At 37.2% G+C, this 23,734-nt stretch overlaps 1 protein-coding gene across 17 annotated transcripts in view; it reads right to left on the bottom strand.

Moving 5' to 3' along the window:
- SYNE1 (spectrin repeat containing nuclear envelope protein 1) overlaps window positions 1–23,734 on the bottom strand; it is a 300,346-nt gene that overhangs the window by 12,163 nt on the left and 264,449 nt on the right. For 11 of the 17 annotated variants that reach the window (XM_051801628.1, XM_051801638.1, XM_051801627.1 and 8 more), the window contains 11 exons: window positions 20,199–20,361; window positions 16,575–16,762; window positions 14,328–14,478; window positions 9,339–9,521; window positions 8,782–8,919; window positions 7,869–8,060; window positions 6,673–7,003; window positions 5,783–5,851; window positions 3,682–3,824; window positions 2,712–2,838; window positions 1,347–1,558 (listed from right to left, as the gene is read on the bottom strand). In XM_051801628.1, coding sequence (XP_051657588.1) covers window positions 1,347–1,558; window positions 2,712–2,838; window positions 3,682–3,824; window positions 5,783–5,851; window positions 6,673–7,003; window positions 7,869–8,060; window positions 8,782–8,919; window positions 9,339–9,521; window positions 14,328–14,478; window positions 16,575–16,762; window positions 20,199–20,361 — 1,897 coding nt within the window. The remainder of the gene's footprint in view (window positions 1–1,346; window positions 1,559–2,711; window positions 2,839–3,681; window positions 3,825–5,782; window positions 5,852–6,672; window positions 7,004–7,868; window positions 8,061–8,781; window positions 8,920–9,338; window positions 9,522–14,327; window positions 14,479–16,574; window positions 16,763–20,198; window positions 20,362–23,734) is intronic. The other 6 variants (XM_051801639.1, XM_051801633.1, XM_051801635.1 and 3 more) reach the window with 2 other exon arrangements.

Raw genomic sequence — 23,734 nt, 5'->3', positions numbered from 1 at the left:
GAGTTTCTTTACTCTGGATATGAGATTTCTGTGCTCACTCTGTGACTCTGCAAATGTCCATTCTTTAACATCTACTAAAATTTTACTGTGAGCATAAACAAGAGCAAGCCAATTAAACTTGTAAAGTCTTAAAGGCCTGAAGTCATAGTTGAATTTTAAAGGTCTGGCTCACGTTTCAGATATTTTAAAGACAGAGTAGGTCAAGCAAAATTTAAAGACACGTAAGACAACTGTACTTTAGCTCATAATAAAACTTTTGCCCTCATGTCTCAGTTTTGCTGATAAACATAAAAACCAACATGTTTTCAAGTGGAAACTGCTGTCAACAGTATTTTAAAATAAAAGCTTTTACTGAGAGAAAAGAAAACATACAAGCAGTATAAACAACTTCAATTTATAGAAGCACAACTTGTATATAAACTGACTTGTTTACACTGGAAAGCACAAAAGAAACTCCACCTCTTTCTGTTTGGAGGGTAGTAATGGACTTTCAAAGAGTGGGTGAGATAAAAGAATTCTTATGAAATGCCCCCTTTTCCAACTACTTTACAGCATTTACGTAAAAGAACGATGTCACAGTGACCTTTGTAGTACTTATGGCAGCTATATTTGGATTACACTAATATGCTTTAGATGGATCACTGCTGGAAGTAGTGATCTTTACTATCTGGTCACCTCATTCCTACCATGAAGCACAGTGCATTTTGACACTGGGTCCCATATTTTCGTGCCCATGCTTATAAGATACTAGTAACTGAATGCGAAGTTGTGGACCACCATGTATGAAGATCTTTATAGCTATAAAATATACAAGAGAGATGAAAAAGGTAGCATTCAGATTCTGATGAACCTGAGATGACAGTAGAAGAAAAAGGAATGTTGCAAAGTGACATCAAATTTTTCCTATGTTGTACTGGTGACACTGGGTAGGCTACAACCCCTTTGGACACTTTCATCTTCCTCCACACAAAGTATTATGTCCCAGTGAGGCATTTCTTTTGAAGTAGACATTTTGTTACCAGTTTGAGTAGAAGAGAATTGATTTAACTTGGCACATTTTTTGGTTTTTTTTTTTATTTCATCGGGTTGGCTGACATCAGGAGTTATTGGTACATTATGGAATTATAGAATTCCACTGAATTACTATTTCAAAACTTCATTTGGATTGACAGTGGTACATTTTTCTGCCAAAAGGTGAATCAGAAAATCGCTTTTCCAGTTTTTTTATTTATCAGCAGCAGCTTGCTATGTGGAGCAAACCAGCTGCAATTATTGGCAACCTCTTCAACATACCTGTTGCACTGAGGTTTACAAGGTAACTCATGCAAAAGAGAAATAAAACTCACTTTTAGTTTTTTAATTCTGAGCTCAATAGTCTGTATGTCAGTACTGAGATCAAGGTGGCAAAGTTTCTCCAGTTCCTCTTCAGTTTCTCCCAGCCAAGCCCAGATGCTATTAAGGTCAGAGTTGAACTGCTGCCATTGCTGAAGGTTCTGCTTCATCCTCAGCTCCTTGCTTAGAGCTTGAGCCTGGATTAATTCCCATCTTTCAATTACACCTGGAATGACAAACGTCAAATTCAATAAAAGCAAAATAAAAAAAAAAAAAAGGCACTAGCTACACACACACACACAATTGCATCAGTTGAATATGGTTCAAAACATGCTCCATGAAAACTCTAAGCCACAAACTCTAACCACGCTGAAAACTAAGTTAGTTTGAAGAAAGTGATGTTTGAGAGAAAGAGTGAAGAACCTGGATGATTCTAATCATCAGGCAATTTTATCACTTTCTAATGTCAGACTTCTATGAACATAAATAAGTTGATACATGCAGGTCTCTAAAACAGGTTATGCTGGCAATAAAAAAGACATCATAAACTAGTGTAAGTGCAAACTGGACAAGACATTCAAATATGTCTAACTAACCACACATATTATTATCTTCAGTGGTATTTGTGCGTATCATAATTTAATGCTCATATCTCACTATATTTGCCTAAGCTACTGCTGCTGCATTGGATAAACACCTGCACTAAAAAGAAATAAATTAGGGGCTATTTCTGCTATTAGTTATCTTGAAATGCTGTGGCAGAAGGACAATTACATCATTCCATCAACTTAAAATTTAAAAAAAACCCCAAACTCACAGCAAAATAAAAGAGACTGCATGGGTAGCATATCTTGCCAAGCTAGGAATGGAGATGATGCCTTTACAGTCTCTGGAATAAATCCATATTTTTGCAATACAATACCTCCTGTTCTACAGTTGATGTTTAAAATTTGTGAAGTGACACTAAAATAAATTTCTTAACTGTAGGCAGATAATCTTAGAACTGAAAGTTATTATCAGAGGAAATAAATGCTGACTTATGTGTTTTGTACAACAATGTAAGCAACATTTTTCATCAGAAAACTTACAACAAAAATGCATTGCATCCACAGGGACTTTCTGAAAGGCTTAGGGTTATGCCTTATGATATGAAGAGGTTCTTAAAATGAACTTCTATGTCTAATCTTTTTATAGGGCATATACAAGAATACTTACTATTCCTTACTATTCCTAATAAAAGATGTTAAACAGAACATGGTAACAGACAGTCATGTAAATATATATGTCAGTAAATAATACCAAGTGTTTACTTAGAAAAACTTTGCACGTTTGCTTCTTTTCAAAATTGCTTTTCATCAAATGAACTACATGTTACTTACCAGCTGTTTGTGTTTCAGTACTGTTCATGTTAATAAGTCCTGATAATTTTTCTTCTTCCTCCTTCAGTTTATTTCCAAGCCTTCTTACTGAGTCTATGCTTCCACTGCACTCACCTAGTAGTTTCATCTGTGTTAATAAACAAAAAATCCCTTTTCAATATGCACTGTACAGGACTAATTGCATGGACAATGCAAATTACACTTCCAGAAATTTCCAAAAGTAAGTTTAAGCGTGAAGAGAAAAACCTATTACTTTAACAATCTGTCCTGATACTATTAAAAAAGTGTATATGGAGAAGATAAAGGCTTAAAGTCCAAGTTCAGACTAAACAGAAATAACTCATGCAACTATGCCAAATCGTACTGGAGGTCTTTAGGTGTCATCTTTTCTAAATGTTAAGACACTCTAGCAAAAACACTAGAAGATGTGATAAAGAAAATTAATCTAAATGTGGAAATATTACTATGCATCCAAGCAGCTAATTTTTAAATTGTCTGTACTAAAATTATTTGAATGACTTATAGAAAGATTCTTCTTCCAAGAAACCTCTCTGAGAAAGCTTTTTAATTACAGATTCCACATATGCAACCTTGCTTACATGATGCATGTTTATAATTCATTAGCAAGATGAGTACTGTGCCTGAAGCTATAAAACCTGCTTTTAAAAGCAGATGAATTTCAAACAAGGACATCATCATCAGATGGACGAAAACATGTGAGGAAGTACTTTTGGACATCTACAAAAATGTAATAAGAAAATAAATTTCTTAGAGTCACATTCCTGTAATCTCATGCTATTGTAAACACACTAATAACATAAACAACATTAGCATGTGGTTAAGGGTAGTAACCATGAGTAAATTTGAGAAGCAGTTATAGTTAACTGCTTTGTTGAAATAGCTATATTTCTTTCAATAGCAAAGCTAAGCTTAAAGTGCATATTTGACTTATGCTCCAAAATACACGCACATATCCTTTGTAAGTGGAATCGAGTTCTGGTCCTGTAGGTGTTTTGCTGCGGATGATGTTTTCTGTTTGCTGTATTTGGAAACGACTGGTGTCTAAGGCCTTGTCCAGCTGTCGGATACGTGCTTCCAGGGCTCCAGGTTCTCCTGTATCAAAACCAAAAAGAGTGACTGCCACCCAAATTTTTCTAAAGGTTTTTCTTTTCTTTGCCCAAGCAGAACATATATCAGGAATACTATCTAGATTAGACAGTAAAGGAGAAACGTGGTTGCAGTAGTATGAGTGGTACAAGGTCAAAGTGAAGTGGTAACTAGTTATGTTAGAGGGTGTTAGTAACCTTCAGCGGACTACACCAGTGAACGAGATTGCCATAAGCATACTATCAAAGAGTCCACAGTTTAAAGCAGGCTTGTAAATTATTCTGAAGGGACTTTTTCCCCATATTGAATGCCTCACCTTCTTTTAAGGGGAAAGTTCTCAGCAAAGCATACTCTAACCTCACTGATTTTTGAAAACACCTTGCTCCCTTCCACAAACATTCTCAAATAAAACCTCGTAACACAAATGCCCATTTGTATGATCTAAATCTGTGAGAAAATTTATCTTCATTTCTCTTTGTATTACCTTTCTCCACTAAAAAACAATGGAATTTCGATCTCCATGAAAGGATCCTATTGGTATACAATATTAAAGATTAAAAGCGGCATACAAATGTTAAGTGATGCTGTTATAATCATATTCTCAAAATCCTTAGATGGTTGGACATCTTGAAGGCCTGCAGCAAGTAGTCAATAACTGATTTAGGCAACCACACTAAGCAGCAAAATGTATAGTATTTTTCCAATTAGGTATTTGACAAAGACTATGTTTAACATATCTGCAAGATGGTTATATTCATTCAAGCCATTTGGAACTTATACCTATATTTTTGAAGCAGGACTAACTTGTATTTTCCTTATAGAGGTCAGTTGAATTCTGTGATATGAACTAGCTACAGATAACTCTAATGTGAAGCAGGCTGCAGCCTAGGGGACCACATGAGATCCCACTTATCCATATTCTATCACTGTGCCTGATTTCCATCTGTTTACAAAGACAGTTTGAATTTATTCATACAGACACAATTAAAAACATGCATTGAAAAGGAGAGTCTTCTGTTCATCTAATTAAAGAAAATGGAACCTCTTGGATGATTAATATCTTTGTTATATAAAACACCGCCTCACCCCAAATGGACAGGACAAAGTGCTCAATATTGCTTTTCCCTCACTACTTTCAAAATGCTCACAGGTCAGAAAACTAAATACACTTTTCATAAGTATTGGTATTACTTATACTCTTAATCAATTATAATATTATTTCACTAATTTGGGGAATTCATAAAAATTGACAGTGGACCTGAAGCTTGTGTCAGAGATGCTAAGACTTCAATGTTTGCTATTTCAGATTTGCAATGCAGTAAAAATTTGAAAGAGGAGAACTGTGAAATAATGAGAAAATGTATTTGCAAGTGCATCTAACAAATGAAACAATAAGTTTAATCTTGTGTAAAAATATAATGAGAAAATAAATAATTTTCCAATATACAAGACTATGATAAAGACACTGGACTACAGTACCTCAACTTCACATTTTTATCACAGGAAACTACAACTAACCTAAAAGTGTGTATCTACATGATAATCCAAGCTGTGGCTGTGTTAAAAAAAATAAATGCAAACCTGAAAAATTAGGATTTGCTCTATAACTTTTCCTTCAGCCTTAATCTTTATAGAAAATACTCTTCTCTCAGAGATGTAACAATGTATTAAGTCCCACTGAGAGATCCCAGAGAATAAAGACTAGTCAGATCAGTTTAGTCCAATTAGCCAAGGTGGGAGGGCTAATACTTCAAGCATCATTGTTTCATCCATGCACCTAATGATACCTTTAAGCGCAGTAGTAAAGCAGGATAATTCTACGTTAAGACGCCAATGCTGCCACATAAGAAATATTTATATTGTAAGTTGTGAAAAGATAGGAGATGCCAAGAGAAGATAAAGAAGTTATGCTTTTGCACTGTGGTATTTGTATCTGGCTATGCTTAGTCTTTTAGGATGCCTACCAGAGGTATTTCTGAGGGCGTTTTCTGTGAGTGTTACATAGGCCTCAAGAGTTTCAGGGATCTCTACATCTGAAAAAATAAAAGCACAGTCTAAATTGACGGGTCAGCAATGGCTGTCTCCTTACAGCAGGAGTCCTTTTCATAGGATGGAATATATAAATGCAAACATCCTCTCTGGAGAAGGAAAAAGATGAAGACTGAAACACATGGAGGCTGCTACAAAGTCAATATCCAGGCAAACCTGACTCTTTTCAGAGCAATGACCTGGAAAGCAAAAGGCCACAAGATCAGAGTATAATACTCTAGTATGTCTTCCCCCACTACTAGTTGCATCTTGGCACTTTCACTTGTTAAGATTTATTACACAAAGCACACATTTAGAAAGGATTTCTGCATGGAAGAGCAAGACCCAAGATCCCACCTCAGACTAAACACTCAGTTGCCGGAGTCTTGCCTGGGTAAGGACTGAGTTAAGATTTTACTTTAATACTTGACGATTTCATCTGTGGATCTCTCCCACATCATTTCTTCATCAGTTTGTTCTGCGCTTCTTGCCATATCCAGTATAGTTTCATCTAGTCAGAATAACTTACGATGCAGTGCTGTTAGAGATGACATATCCCATCTGGCAGGCCACAAGCCTAAATACACAGCCAATTCCCTGTGATATCATACATGCCTTTGCCATTTTCCAGGGCTGTCATCATCCAGGAAACCCCATCACTGTGTCTAAGGCCAGAGGGCCACTGAGATCACTTAAGAAATGCTATTTAAAGTCATCAGGGGCTATTTAAAATACTTTTCCATGAGAATCTTGGCCAAGAAATCTCACACGCAATATTTCCTTCTTTTTACTTGGAGAAAACAGAACACACAGTTTGCTACCATACCTGCTATACCAGCTGCTCCTCTCAGGTAGAAGTCCTTCTCTTGTCCTCCATCTTCTTCAGAGTGCAGTGCCCGTGAAACAGCTGTCTCCAGGTCTCTGCTAAGGTCGTAGTCATGATCCCACTCCAGGGGAATGGAGTCCACACTCGCAGGGGTATCTCTCCCTGATCGCTCACTTCTCACAGGCTGAGAAAGAGGCAGTGAAAGGTTGGAAGAGGGGTGCGGGGAGAGAACGCTGTCCGCAGATTTGTCATGCCAGCGTATGTCAGAGAGATCTGCTGATTCATCCAGATCTACCTCTCTGTCAGAGAGGTCATGTTCGTCATCTGTTAGCTAGAGCATAATGCAAACAGAACCAATCAATGAAACGTGCACAGGCACTGCATGGTCAGTCTGGGTCAGTGAAATAAAGCAGCAATAAGTGACAATCATACGATGTGGTTTTCATTTTACCTTCCTTTTCCCTTTCCCTTCATTATTTTTAAGCTATACTAAAAAAAAAAGCAATGGAAAAGATTAAAGTGCCAGCTCATTTAATTACTTAAGGCACCATAAAGTCTCACATCAGGCAAATACTTCAGACTTTTATTAATGTAACCGCAAGGGAAATATCAAGTTAGAAAAAGCATAGAAAAGCATAAGTGATCCTTATCATGAGCACTGCTCTCACTATGCTCTTTCATATTTTGAAACCCCTGCATTTTGTTCCTTTCTTTCAGTTGGACTTTAGCTACCAAAAATTGTTTTCCTCCCAGTTTTTCATCTGTGTGTTCAGTTCTGGAGATAAATTTCCATCTCTTCTGATGGGGAGAATAATTTTATCATTGTCTTTTAAAAAAACCCTCAAACTCACAAAGCTGCCCATCAAACTATTTGACAGTGCAGAGAGATGTTTCTATTACCAGTACCACACTGCTACCCACAGGAATAAAGTTTTATAAATCTCCAATTTGCATGGATTTTCACTATGATTTACAGAAATTGCAGATCTGGTGAGTTTGCTCTCTGAACAGGACACAAATAGCATGTAATGAAGAGAGGCAGACGGTCAGGGTTGTAACAAAATTTAACCACAAGACTTTCGGAAAGTTATGCAAGTTTTATGTTAGTTCATTTCAAGATCTTTCTCTCTCCTCATTCTCACATTTGTAAAATGGTAACAAACCAACCAAATAAATACATATCTAAATATACACACAGGAAGGCAGATAAGTTTCTTGTGATAGCGTTCCACACGTCCAAAGACCTCTTGACAGTAACGACGCAGTTCATCTAATTCTTCTTCAATGACTGCTGCATCCAGGGGTTCACTTTTCTCAATGAGTTGCTCACCTTGCACAATTATCTGCTCAATTTTGCTGTTGTTCAGTGAAATTTCTTGCTGGAAAGCCTGAGTAAAAGAAAAGCCCGTGCTTTATCAACAAAAGCAACATGACAACAACCTGGGTAATTAAGAATACAAGCCTTAAGAGTTTTACAGAAAGAATGGTGTGGGTAACAAACAGGGATTGTTCCAAATATTCTGTCATGAGCAACTATGAGAAATTAAATTTAGCATTCCACAATCTTTCAAGCCAAAACCAGTGATACTTCATGGTTTACCATCTCATTCCTCACTTGCTGCATTTGGAAAGACTAAACAAGCCATGCCCACGACCAAATGTCGAGAATGAACACAGATGCTAAATGTAAAACACTGGAATTTTGGATAATGTGACATTTGGTATTTTTCTCTCCAGATTATTACTTTTCTGATGCTGAAATGGTTGACAAATGTAGTAATTACTAGATATCAGCAATAGTGGATACTTAAAATAAATAATTTTTATTAACATTCCTTCTTCTGATGAGGGAAAGGAGACTATCAGACTATCACCCTTGGCTTTTCTTTTTACATTTTTCACAGCTCAAGGATTTTCTATGCTGACAGAAAAGTACATACTGAAACCTTACATAGCCCATAACTCCTGAGGTTGCAGTCTCAGCCTGCAAGTAAAGGAACCATATCAGGCTGCATTTCTGGATAATGTTTCTTAAATTCCTTTTCCACCATGGCATGTTTTTATCCCTTCTTTCATCCCTCCTTCTATAACTACTCAATTGTTCTTTACCTTAAGTTGCTTTATCTTTGCTTGGACATCACACTCTGAGAAATGCTCAATGTTGGTCAGCTGCAGGTCCATCTCTGTTAGCCATACCAGGATGCTATCGCGTGCTGTTTCAAACTCCTCACGCTGGCTGATAAAATGCTGGAGGGTGGAAAATGGAGCAGCATGAAATGACCAAACAACACAAAAACCCCCAGCAATAGTGGGGAAATGGCTTTTGTTCCCATCAAGCCCAATTTAAACCCAGTACACCACCTTCTTTCATCTCCTACATGCTTTCTAAGGTTCCCTTTTCAGTAACATCATCTTCAGCTGCAATTAGCTGACCTTTGAAAGTCATCTTCTGTGAAGAAGGTGGTGTTTCAGATCACCAAGCATTTCCCTACACACTATGCTTTGGTTACCCCAGACAAAGTGAACTGATAAATTTCCTTCCTCTTCCAAAGGTAGAAATCCCCTCAAAATCCCTCGACTGCAGATGCATTAAACTGAAAGCTTCTGAAGTACCCTTGATTCATAACTATAGCAGTGAAATTGAAATCTTAAAAATGGAAAAATACTTTTAGTCTGCGCAGGATGGAGGTAACTCGCTTTTGTAAATTGTCCCATCTCTGGTTCCCCTCGTGAACCATCTGTTTGAGGCTGCAGTCAGAGTCAGTGCGGTTCTCTCTGGCCAGGCGTCGATATTGTTTGTTGATCAGTTCCAGCTGAGTCAGACTTTCATGCACTTGTCTCTGGAAGGCCTAAAGCAATATGAACAAAAGACACCATTGGATTTTTAATTACTGAAATCAGGGTACATATATAGGTCTCTTGCTTTATTTTGACCCTAATTCTACACTCTGATCTGTGTAAAGCTGATAAAGTTCACTAGTTGCAGACATGTCTGGAGGGCTACCCTATAGGGATACTGCCTTCTGATAAAATTAGCAAAAAAAACCCCCCAAAAACCCAAATTCCAACAAACCAAAGAAACACAACCAGAAAAAAGTTTATAGAACTGACATAGTTCACTGAACGAGAAATTACAACATGAATACCCACTACAAAGGCACAATAAGCACAAAACCCCCTCCTTCTTTCTACTCAATCATATGCCTTTGTATTTCAGAATAGAAATACAAACAATGAAAATGACGCTTCTTTTTTAGAAAAAGGAGTAGAAATCCAAGATTCCTGTGGCTTCATTGGATTTCTTTACACATACGGAATTTACTGAAATGCAAACATTGAAGAGATTTGAGCAATTTTTTATTCTGTGTTTTATCAAAAATACTGAAAAAATGTGTTGAATGAATAAATCGCTTTATCTTCAGTATACTGGTATATAAATTCAACAAGGGGAGTGCCAGATTCTGCAACTGAGATGGAGCAACCCTGGATGTACATACAGGCTGGGGAATGAGATGCTGAAAGGCAACGCCACAGAAAAGGGACCTGGGGGTCCTGGTCAGTGGCAAGTTGAATATGAGTCAGCAGTGCCCTGGCACCCAGGAGGGCCAACCGTGTTCCTGGGGGGCATCAGGCAAAGCATCACCAGCCGGGTGAGGGAGGGGATTGTCCTGCTCTGCTCTGCAGTGGTGCGGCCTCACCTTGAATATTGTGTGCCGTTTTGGGCACCACAGTATAAGAAAGATATTAAGCTGTTAGAGAGTGTCCAAAGGAGGGCAACAAAGATGGTGAAGGGCCTTGAGGGGAAGCCAGATGAGGAGTGGCTGAGGTCACTTGGTCTGTTCAGAACCTGGAGGAGAATGAGGGGAGACCTCATTGCAGTCTACAACTTCCTCATGAGGGGAAGAGCTAGGGCAGGCACTACTCTGTGGTGATCAGTGACAGAACCTGAGGGAATGGCCTGAAGTTATGTCAGGGGAGGTTTAGGTTGGATATTACAAAAAAGGTTCTTCACCCAGAGGGTGGCTGGATACTGAAACAGGCCCCTGAGGGAAGTGTTCACAGCACCAAGCCTGACAGAATTCAAGAAGTGTTTGGACGATACTCTTGGGCACACGGTGTGACTCTTGGGGATGGTCCTATGCAGGGTCAGGAGTTGGACTTGATGATCCTTGTGGATCTCCTCCAACTCAGCATATTCTGTGATTCTGTGAAATAAGTTTTGTCTTAAAATATTAATGGAAAGAAAATTGCATGAATATTCATGCCAACTTATGTCTGGGCAAATGTTGGCACCATCTACTTTTGATGCTATTTTAAGAGCCTCAGTCATGCAGCTAGGGTGCATAGGTGATTTAGCCCATGAGTTTCATGTTGTGACTAGCAATCTGTCCTAGTTAGAGGGGCCAGTACCAGTTTATCAGTATATGGGTATAACCAAAACTGTGTATTCTACACACTCTATGTCATTTCTGATGGACTGTTAATAATGGATCATTTGCAGCAGCTGCCCAGGGCACACCTGACACCTCAGGCTACAAGCTCGGTATTAAAGAACTCTGTGAGTTGTGTTTCTTTGCCTTCACGCCAATGATTCAGCTGTGATAACTCCTCTCCAGGGAGGCATTCCACCTTCACAACCAGCCTGAGGGGTCATCTCTGCTCATGGGCCATACTGGACTGGCATAATAGGAAGACCATCAAAGACTACAAAAATATTCCATGACTGACAGAGTTAAATCACCCATTGTGAAATTCCCTGACCTGGGGGAGGTACTGGACATCCCCACCTGAATCTGAGCATATATAATCTTGGGGTTTTGGGACTTCTGGTACCACTTGTTGGATCCAGAGGAGGACCAGAACTTCAACGGGGCTGCGACTGCCACTCTTGACAAGACTGTGATCATCACTTAGACAGAACTGGGACCATCATCCAGATCAACAGGTTTCCTTTCCTTTTACTTTGCCCCCAGGGGGGACATGTGGTGCTCAGCACAGGAGTGGATGAACACTGTTCTGTTCTTGTCCCACGGTGTGGGGTTATACATCTGTCTTTGTGGGTTAAAACCAGTTTTCCCTGTATCATTGTATTCATTGTAATCCTTTTTTTTTTAGTGAATTGTAATTCTGATTTTTAACCTCTCTGGAGCTGGGTTCATTTCTTCCGCTGCTTTACTTTTAAATCAGCACACAATCACAAAGCTTGGAGAAAGCACCTTGTAGAGAAAGGTCTGAATTAATCCCTTAAAAATCATAATAATAAAAGATGAATAGTAATTTTCAAAAATCTACTTGTTTTTATCTTATCACAGAAATAGAAAAGCAATCAAAGGAAGACTTAAAAACATAGACTAAACCAGCTCTCTTCTGATACAAGTAGGGTTTGGATCCCATTGCAGTTCTACAAAACTTGCTCTTTGATATTCCTCACAATGTAAATAAACAGTCAATCTCTCCCAAAACTAGACATTTCCCTTAATAAGGACTGTAGAAGTGTGATAGGTAATATACTTCAGTACATAAATTTTAAGTACATATGAGTTTTCTATATAAAAATATATACTCTTCATATTGTACCATTCAAAGCTAAAAATGAAATAAGCACATTTTTGCTGTATTACCAGAGAGGAAAGTAAAGACACTGGTTGGAAAAAAGATCGAAGTCTGTAGAGTTCTTTCAATATAATAATTATCTTCATTAAATGGTCATCAAATTGGGTAGAGAAGAGCCAAAAAGGAGCAAATGGGCTTGCAATTGGAGTGAAATGCTCAGTAGAACTAAATTAACTCAAAATTGCACAAGGATTCCTATATTAGAGGCACAAATCTGACTGTATTCACTAGGATCATGAAATCTAAAAGTGTGCAGTTGTTGTTTCACCTGTTACTAAGCCTCTTCCAGCAACAGAACAGCTGTTCATTTGCTTTCCATTTCTTCATCTCAGCTACACAAGAATTTATCTGTTGCATTCCTTCCTGTAGCCTCTTTTCATTTCTCCATAAACTACTGGAGAGGAAAGAGTTTGACTTCATACAGTGAAGTCAGTGAGAGCCATTTCTGACCTCTGTGCTCAGGAACTGAAAGGCTCTCATATGGTCCGATGACCTCTTTTTTTGTTGTTGTGTTGTTGGTTTTTTTTAATTCAAGTGCAGATATGGAGAGGAAAACAAAATTAGAAAAAAATGTCTGATTAAAGCAGAAACCTGCTTCTGTTAGTATCTACAAATGGCTGACTTTATACTGACTTCACGACGAAGTTGCTGAATTCTGCTGCATTTGAAAACCACAATTTTCTAGCTTCCATTCCTGGTATTTGGTAGGCAAAGAAAGTAGGTGCTCAGGGAAAAAAAAAAAAAGAAGGAAAAAGGGAAAGAACCAAACTACATGGATGGAGAGGCTACATTTTTCTCTTCACATCTAGTTCTTGCTGAGAGTAAAAACATTCACAATTCTGCTGGAGAGGAAAGGTCACCATGACAGTTGAGGTTTGATGAAACAGACTTTGGGCAAAGTCAGATCAGCCATGAAAATCAAAGAGTCAATATGCTTTTGGTACTGCTTCTCAGACAGAGACTTGCTAAACAAGAGATTTAGATCCTGATCACTCAATGAAGGGACAAAGGGAAAGAGGTCTGAGGCAAAGTACTTGTGTCCAGGAAGCAAACATTTTAATACTATGGTAACCTAACTCACCATAATGAAGTCTGGCATAGTGAAGTCTGTTTAACAACAAAACCTGGCCAGTAAATTCAGAAATGTGAATGTCAATTACAAAACTTGAATCAGCACTTCACAGTTTATGTTTTTGAATTAATTGTTAAACCAAAAAGTATCTGGTCTTAGACATTGTTTAAAATTCACATTTCTTCTTCATGGCAAATACTTTACAGCACCTGACTGTTTACAGAATTGCCTAAATAATTTGTTCTATTTTTCTCTCTCATCTTGATATACTCTTTGCAAATATGAATCCAAGCAAATGATTTTCACCTGTGACTAGCCATAAGACATGTGTGCTTTACACATAGGTATACAATCCACTGTGATTATGAGACAAGCCATCACAACATAATAGATACAATAGAGCTATGGAACAAGCTCCTGAGCACTGACCAAAGTGACAGCTTGTCAGTTTTGAAGCATGCACTTTTAAGTCACAAGGGGACACCATGTGGACATGTAACAGTATTTGCATGAACATAAATTTCAGGTGTAAGGATCTAAAAGGGGGTTATTTTGCATTATACAAAAAGAGTTCAGAGAGTTATAGAAAGAAGAGGGGCATAAAATCAAAGCAAAAGATAAAACATGCAGCATGCATTTGAAGTTGTATTTGGTGAAGGAAGATTTATAACGGCTCTGGAGCACCTACTGTCTTGACATATTAAAAAGTTGCAGAAATAATAAAGGTGAGAAATCTAGCTTTGGTGAACAAACAGTAAGGGAGAGTGAACAGATTTATTAGCATTTCCAGTTGCCACCTTCCACTGTTTTTTCATTCTAGAAACCTGACACTGAAGGCAGCTACAAAATCATCAACTCCACTGTATTAATATAGCATCTCTGCTGAGTGACTTGGTTATGGGAAGGAAGAACACCAGCTGGCTGCTGCAATGTGATCAGTAGGTATTAAATTTCAACCATTATAAATCACCTCAAATTTCTTCAGTTCTTCCTTAGCAACAGTGTAAAGCACACCAGAGGAGCTTGGGAAAGCAGCTGTCCTCTCAGAGACTTTTAGCCAGTCTTCAAATCTAGAGTAGTCATCCAAAAATTTCTGCCATAGCCTCCAGGTCTCTTCAATTCTGCAATAGATAACAGAAAATCAGGGAACGCTTGGACTGATGGCCAGTTGACCTACAGAACTTTAACCAATCATCTAAAACAGCAAACTAACGCTGCACCAGACAATAACTGACTATTAATCTAACTCAGACATCCAGGCTATAAACAGACCACAGGGAAGGCTGTCTCATTCCAGACTGAGCTAGAATAAGATGAAGGCATTTTTTTTTTAATGTATCTAATTTTGGAATCAGTATAAAAAAAGTTATGTTTGTAATAGGAGTTCTAAAAGCTGAGCACATGTTAAATAACTTCTGAAATACAGTCCCACTGTAGGTACCTAAGTCAGTATTTTAGAGATCAGAAATCCACACTACCTTAAACTGCAGAAATGCCAAAGAAGTTGCAGTATATATTTGAAAGTTGTCATAATTATGCATTGCAAAGGGACATAAACTTTTTTTTTTCATTTACCAACTAGTGGTAAAATGCTTTCTCTCAATATACACTGTAAACATATTTTTATTTTAAAAACTCCAAAAGTTAATGTTTAAAAAAACACATTTTGACTTCAAGGGAATATGTAAAAACAGTGACAAACACTTAACACTGAAATCAAATGAGTTTAATATTGAGACTGTAAAATGCCAAGAAGTTCAGCATCACTTGATTTAAAATAACAGAACCTTTTTTGGGACAGCTTATTTCACAGTAGAACATATTTCCCAAATCTTAGACATGCAGGACTAAAAAGCACCTGATCTATGCAAAATTTATGCTTTGCTGATGATATGTTTAAGTGGAATTTTGACATCTGGAAAGTTGCTTTTTAATGTGAATAATTGTTTCTAGCACAATACAGATCCTAAATACTGATAGCTCAGTACAAATCAGCTAAAGCATAATGTCTACATTGTAAGAAGGTAAAATAAAGTTCAATGCATTGTTCCACATTAACTTAAAATAGTTCTGAATTGATTTGTTGGACACAAAGGTATGAAGAACTCATATATATTCAAAAATAGAACTAATAAGCTGTATCTATATATATATATTCTATACAATATTGTCATGGCAATAATATAAAATGACTTAAAGATATCAATCTATGGATATAGAGCAACACAACTTAAAAGCAATGAATGTTTCGCATAAAGTAAAGAAAAAATTTACTTAACGCCTTAAGAATATTCCACAAAACCAAAGATCATAAAAAGCTTAATTCAGCATTTTGAAAAGTCATAAATTCTACCCGGAGTTGTTTATATGACTACGTAAACATCAAAGAAATAAGATTAATAATTTACAATGATAATAAATACAGGAGTTTAAACCTGTAACCATGTGTTATTACAAGTCAGCACACAGTACACAGCATTGGCCTAATCTAGCCTTCAGCATTACTGCTGTTGGAATCACCCATGCTATCCGATATGGCAATAGAAAACAATGAATCTTCTTGATATGATGGGCATGCAGCCTACAGATGGTCTAAGCATGTGCAGTAAACCAGACTACACCCAAGATTCATGGGTGCTATGGCCCTCACTTGCTCAGCACAGCTAAGGTGGGCAGGCGGGGAAACTTCATATGAATATTCAGTTCCAGATTTCTTCCAAATAAACAAAACCAGACATAACAGAAACTGTTGAGGAACATTAGGTACATGAAACCCCTAATACCTGGAATAACATTCCACCCATTCGATAACTAGTTTCCCCATCAATCTCAGTAGTTCTAGGGCAAACTTAAGTGTTACAGCCTCCCTTTTAGGTCATGTTTTTTAAATCTCTTGGACTTTGTGCTATCATCTAAGCTTTCTCTAGTTTCTCTCTCATTCTTGTGAAGCATGGGAAATATCACACCATTCTATCAAAGGACTTCCGAGCGACATTTCATGATTTTTATCTGTACCTCGTATAATGCATGTGCAACCCAAAATTTTGGGGTTCCTCCCAGCCCCCCAGTATAGAAGTTATTGGCTTTTATACAGTATATATGATCTTTTACTGACCCCTACACTCTTTTATTCAGCACTACAACCATATAACATACATACCACCCTGTATTTCTGCCAGTGGAAGGAAATACTAACTTATTGGCATTTTAGACTTACTTAAGTCGCCTTTCCATTGACATTGCACAAATGTTCCTCCATCTTCTGTCCAGATTGCGTGTAGCCTGCTGGATAGAGTCACACTCTGCTTCTGTGGCACAAGCATCACAGTCATGAAGAAGTACCTCACACAGATTGAGAACAGATGCCACTCCAGTGCTGTGTTTCTCTATGTCCCTCTGAAGTTCCTGCAGGTGAAGAAATTAGTTCTTCAGAGAAATTGCAAAACATGAATAAATGCATTTCTCTTCTACTTATTTAAAAAAAGAGGAAAAAGCTTGCAAACAGAAGAAAAACATCTGATAAATACCAATTAAGAGACTATGCAAGTGGTGTTGCAATGTTATCAATTAGGCCAGGAGAATCTGGCAGCATGCACAGCTCTCCCAAGGGAGTACAAACACCAAACCATTACCTGGTACAAACTGCCAGAGCTCTGCATGCTCAGCTGAGCATCTTTCACACACATTTAATCAACATCACTAATAAATGGTAGAATTATTCCCAGTCCTCTCCCATTATCACAGAGAATGTAAAGCAGAAGTTAGTAAGAAAAGTGTGAGAAAAAAACCGTGAGGGATCCTTTGTGAACCTACTCTTCCCCAGGTGAGCTAGCTGCAAAATGGCATATTTGACATGGAGACTGGCAGCAGCATGTGTTGAACAGGGCACGTGTAGTAGGAGATTTTTCTTCCTTCAACTTTCCAGTTCCGTAGCATTTTCATTGGAAATGGAAAAGGAAAATTCCAGACACCTAAAGAAAATGCACTCACGCTGCTTTAGCACTTACTGTATGTGATCACTACTATTTTTCCTTTTGGTTTCTTGGTTGCAATGGCTCGTTCTACACTGATGATAATATTTCATCTCAAAGTAATATTTCAACTTCAGCTTTGAACTCCAGATTCATGTTAAGACAAGTCATAAAACTAATTGGCTGTTGCTGTTGGATCAGCGCATTGAAAAGAAACTCTGCTTGACTTCTGTCTACATTTGCAATGAGTCATCAGAATATTAGATGGAAAAAATCAGTATGGACAATAATAAAGCCAAGACAACATAATTCCAAGAGTGACAAAGAAATACTAATGAAACTATGTCAGAAAGTGCTATATTGAATCTAGAATACTATGCTCACTTCTGATTCAGATGAAGAAAAGAACTATTAGGACAACTAAAGATGTGGAATTTTATTTAGGAGAACAAGAACTTGGCAGCTTGAGGATGAGTAAACATCTCTTTATAATTTTACAGTGGAAGTAAACTATGACATGTAAAGGGAAATACATAGTCAGCATATTGTGTCTACACACATTTAAGGTCTAACTAGAGGAACTTTTCTTACAACTAGTAGTATGATCTGAAAATGCCTTCCAGCAGGAAATGAGATGTAAATGTTGAATGTAAAAACCGCAGGAAATCTGAAATGGAGCAAAGTCAACCTATATCAACCGTTTGATTTGGTTGTTTGTGATAACCGGGTTTGCACTCAGTGAAGTAATTTTTTCATCTTCTCATCTATGAAACAGAAAGCTATTGTGTAAACATCTACATGAGACTATGAAGTGGAAAATCACGTTTTCTGTCTCAAGGATGGCCTTTCACTTTCACTTGCCTGAAAAATACTTCCATTGTTAAGTCATAGTGCTTATTCTTTTTTCTATCCACCCTGAAACATTATGAAGGGTGGATACTATAATCAGATGTAATACTTTATGAAACACACACTCCAGACAGTTAAGAGAGTTGAGGTTAAGTAGGTTCAGATAACACATGTTACCTGATGTTTTGGAGTAAAGCAGTACTGAGAACTGCCAGTTGTGGGTCCTGAGCATTCCTAAGGATTAAACTTTTTTTTATTCACCAACACAACCTTTATATTTATTTCCCAGATTTCAAAATTTTCTATGTTTATTAGAGAACATTAAACCTTTGGGTTAGTTCACAAAGGAGCATCACTTTTATGCACTGCTGTCACCCATATACAACTTTTTTTTTTACTTTATTTACCCAGAAGCAAACACCATTTTTTCACATTTGAAGTGGTAGCAGATTGGGAAAATAAAGAAACAAGTAATCCTGAAAAGTGAATTTGTGACCCTAGGAGAATACTGCATTGAAGTGACCCTACCTTCCCCAGGATATCCAGATTCAACTGTATTTTTAATCTCACTAGAGACCAGCAATCTGCAAAGCTGATGCTTGGTTGAAGTAAATGCTGAGAAGTAGATAATGGAGGCACATAAATGGAATTTGGCCCTCCTCTTTCACAATATAATATTTTTAACCTAATTTTTCATATGAACAACTGGAAGACAACATGACCTCAGTGGAAGATTAAACATGAAAAAGAACATAAGATCACTAACAGAAGAAGAAAGAAGGAACAAAATGAGAAAGTGGCCTTCTGAGATATGGTGGATAGTGATATAGCCTCTGAGTAATAAAAATACTGGTTGCCATACATTGAAGGCAGGTGAGTTTTTAAAATTATTATTATAACTATGGCTTGTAGTGTTATTATCAAATCATCAAATTCCCAAATATGGCATCCTCCCAGGATAAGATTCACTGCTATTTCTCCCATTTAGAATTCAAATTAAACCACTGTCAATTCTTCAGAATGTCACTGCATGCTGTCACCACAAGGAAACAGCGGAAGGCAGAGATATACCAGTCTCTGTGCCCAAAAAAAGTCCTATAAGAAGTGGTTTTAACAAACTATGGGATGCCTGCATAGGGATGCTAGCTAAAAATCTCAGGTATCTACTTTGTTGATAGCAATGTTTAGCCCTTCCCAGCACTTTATTGTCTCAGAAACACCACTCATTAGTGATGCTTGTGTATTATAAATTATTATCCCTACATAAATTCCATATAAAACATATATAAGCAATTCTGCACAGCCATGTAGTAAATCAGTCTCCAGTGAGGCACCAGAAAAGTAATTTTGCCAATAAATAACCAACAGGAACACAACAGAACAACAGTTCTCTCCAGCAATGTGCTTCTAGGTAAAACTGCACTGGGCAGTGAAGTGGAACAGGAAAGAGAAAGTATAGTAAATCATCTTAGAAGTAACACTAGTTTCAATGCCAAAAACTGGTTGACTTCAGATTTTTCTGCACATTTTATTCTAGCATTGCATAAAGGCTTTATGTACTATAAACCAACCAATTTTAACTTCACATGTATAGCTCATGCATCTTTGCGTGCAAAATGATTCTCAAACAAGCTGCAAAATAAAACTGAGTTAGGTTGCTGAAACCAGTAATTTTCAAGCATGTGCAAAATTTGCAAGGTCTAATAGGTGTCAGTTTTGCCTCTGGGAACAGACAATTCAAACAAACAAAAATCACAAGCCCCAAAGGAAAAACAATTGCCATAACTTGCTCAGGTTACATCTGTTGGTGCCTTACCTTTCTTGGAAATGTCAATCAGCTCCTGGTGGATTCGATGTCAAGCCAGCAGAAGGCTCTATAAGTGACACAGTAAGTACCACTTGCCTTGATATTTAAGTACTTTGCCTCATGCCCTCTCAGCATTGAGCTGGGTATGGACAGCCCAAGGACACTCTGGCTCTCCCCATGTCATTGTTCACCTGATAAGTGTGTTGTATTTTACCTGCTGCTCATTTAGTTTCCTTTGTATCTCCTCAGAGTCACAGGTTTCATAGACGATAGGTTTGGACAGCTCTGACTCAATGTGGGCAAGCCAAGATCTCAGGCTACTCATGTTTTTATCCAGCTGCTGCACTGCAACAAGGGTCTCCTTCAATTTCTTTACCCTGTAAAGAAAAATAAATAGCAGCATAAGTACACCCTAAGGAAAAATTTTCACAGCATACATTTCAGGAGGTTTTCAGACAAACTTCACTTACATGGTAAATTCTGTTGTGAAGTCTTCCTTTATTATGTAACAGAAGTATATTACTATATGTGCATATCATCCTGCATTCATAGCTTATGTACCTTCATCAGTTGACTTAAATATTTGTTAAGAAAAGTTTTCTTTCTTTTTTTTTTTTAATGAACTCACACACATCAAACCCCTCCAAAACAAAGTGAATAAATTTGACTAAATCCTTATTGTATCTCAGAATTTTTTCCTTCAGTCACTTTGAACTGCAAAAGCATCTGTCAGTAATTCTCTCCTTCCTATCACCATGTTACGTAAAATGCATCATTAGTGGACTTAGAAATTTTTTCTAAGCTTTCCTTTTTTCTCCACCCTGTTTATATGGTACCACAAACAAATCTTGAGTAATGTTCCCTTCTATGCTTCTATTGCTCTTCTACTTCAGTGTTTCAGTTTGAGAAAGGTTTTAAGGTGAGTGTAGATGGGAACAGACTGACCAAATCAGGTTGAAAAATACAGGATTACCAGATTCGTCCAACAAACAAAATGCCACCTAACTATCCTATAATTCCAACAAAGCAATTCATATTTTTTCCACAATACTACCCAGAAAATTTATCAAGTGTTTTCACATTTAAAGCAGCAGTTGCAGCTGACTACTAAGATAATCTCAGAGATTTTAATGTCATCTTAAAAAAATATAAACTAAATCTTTCAAATTTTCATCTCTTTCTAGCACTCTCTTTAGCTCACAGATAGTCAAACTGTGGTTCTTTAGTGCTGAAAACTCTTAAGAACAGTTTAAATGCAGCTTCTTTGCCAGACTCTCATGACCAAGAGCTGTAGGGTTGTGATCCGGAAAAAAAATAATCCTGGTAACTGGAAAAAAATCTGGATAATCTGAAAATATCTCTTTGAAGAGACTGAAGTCAATTCAATTGTGCTGACAGACTGTCTCAGTCCCCATTATCAGGCTATCCCAAAACACAGGGGAGATATTAGGAGAACACCCAGTGTTTGGGGGCATCATCTCCTTGGTTCTACATACAGTGTTTTTTGGGTTTGAACCAACTGCAACTTTTTCATAGGGTGAGCAAGAAGGTTGGTTATCAGCCTTCTGGAACCCACAAAAAATCTCTGACATTATTTAACAGGAGTGAAATCCTGCCCATTTTCTGCTTAGATTTTCAAGGCTGGATGCTACCAATCCTTTGCAGGCATGCTGGAGTGGGAAAGGGAACAATGAGTCACGTCCATCCTGTGGAGAAGCAATGTCTCTTTATCATTTGCAAGCCCTAACTGTGGAGCAGGATTTTCTTTTTTGCAATTTTGTGGTTCTGCAATCTGTGCTGGATTTTATCTACATTTGACCTGCAACAACTGATAAAGGGTCCATCATTTAGAAAGTGCTCTCTGCTTTAGGTAGACTGCATGGGACTAAATCGCTGCCAGAACAAAAAAACAAGCCTAGCGCAACTACAGCTATTTTCAGTCACATGAAAGATACTTAAGTTACTAAGAGTTAACTAAGTAACTAAGTTACTCTAGACAGAAAAAGAAAAAAAGTGTAACATACTAAAAGAACACTCCAACCAAACCCAAACACTACAACTTCCTTCCTGCCCACCTCCCCCTTCCCCTCCCCCATCTACCATTAACAAGTTTTTTTTCCTACAGAGTTTAACATAACAGGTTCCTTGCCCATGGTACAAATAGAAGCAAATAAACAAGTGCTTATTGGAGTCTGATGAGCTTATTTTTTTTGACTGAACTGCAGTACAGTGCTATGCCTCTAGCTACTCTGAAAACATATCCACGACCAAATAATAGACGTAATCCATCATGTCTAAGAGCTTTCTTTCTGAATGTCAGCAAGCAAGTTGCCTATGCTTTAAAAGCATGTTTAAGACACAAAGGTCAAATTCTAAATCAGGTATCTGGGATTCCTAGCCACGTGTAATTTTTACCTTTTGAGATTTGATTTACATGATTATGTTTAAAATGCTAATTATTCCAATAATCATGTAATGCTTTTGTTGCAGCACTATGCACGTAACTGTGAAAGACTTGAGATAACTCCTCTTCTTGATAATGAATATTCTATGCTAAAGTCAAGGGGTTGGACCCACAACATGGTTGGTTTAAAGATTGTTTTTTATATAACACACCCCCTAGTCCTGCTACATTTTACAAATATTTAATATTCTCAGGAAGTAAAATACTGCAGAATTAAATTTTTTTTACAGTTTACTGTTGAAAACTCATCTAAAAATTTGAATGGGCTTATGATGGTTATGTTTTCATGTTCCAATTAATATACCTCAATTTCCCCAAGAAAGTAATAACTTTAAAATGTCTATTAATAATATCTATTATTCTACAGTAAGAAAACTCAGTGGGAAAACAACTTGGAGCTAAAATTAAGCATGCATATAATGTATATAATTCAACTAGTCCTAAAGTAGACAGCCTTAGATTCCCTTTAAATTTAAACAGGAACAACCCTGTAAATACAGAAAAATTAATCATACAGAACTCATAGCTACTGCATTAGTCATTTAGAGAGTTGCTTACAAATATTAAACTTTAAAAGCAACATGAAAAAAGTCAGTAAGAGCATGTTAGCTAAGTCTCCACAGTAGATAGTAGAAAGCAGAAAAGGTTTCTTTTTTAAAATATCTACTTGGAACTGGAGACAAAGTTTTAAGAAACACTCTTTGAAATAGTGAAAAATGTTGCACTATTAAAATCAGTTTTGAAAAAATCAGTTTAAAAACAATCTATGATTATAGAAGAGTTATTGTCCAAAGTACAGCACTACTACATAGCAGAACACCAGTACTACCAGTTACATTTACTACTCCAGTCATAGTTTCCTCTTTCAAAGAGTGAATTTCTAGAATTCTGAACAACAGCAAAATTTCTAGAAAAGTTAATGTGAAAAGGGAAAAAGAGAAGCTGAATCAAAAATCCAAGAGGAGTTCAAGTAGTACCTGCAGTTATAAAACAGTAGTTAATATGTACAGAACAGACATGCTTTGATAAGTTAAGTCTGAAATACTTTCTTTTACAGCCTCTTTCCTTCTCTGCATTTTGCTTCTAGCCATGCCCCTTTGATGACACAAACAGCAAGCAGACAAATATAAAGTCTGATTTTTCTCATGTGTGTACATGCTCTTGTATTTAAAAACAGCAGTAACATCACTCCATGGTTTCTTTCAGACAGCTAGGAGATTTTACTAGTTCTAAGTCTCCATTAGTATCAAAAAATCATTCCAGGATGTAAAACAAGATATGCTGTT

The sequence above is a fragment of the Manacus candei genome, unplaced genomic scaffold (assembly GCF_025592945.1).
Source record: "Manacus candei isolate 608988 ecotype Guabito, Panama unplaced genomic scaffold, ASM2559294v1 h1tg000052l, whole genome shotgun sequence".
In the NCBI taxonomy this organism is placed as follows: Eukaryota; Metazoa; Chordata; class Aves; order Passeriformes; family Pipridae; genus Manacus; species Manacus candei.
The sequence above is the reverse complement of the archived record's forward strand: the minus strand, read 5'-3'. Positions and strand labels throughout refer to the sequence as shown.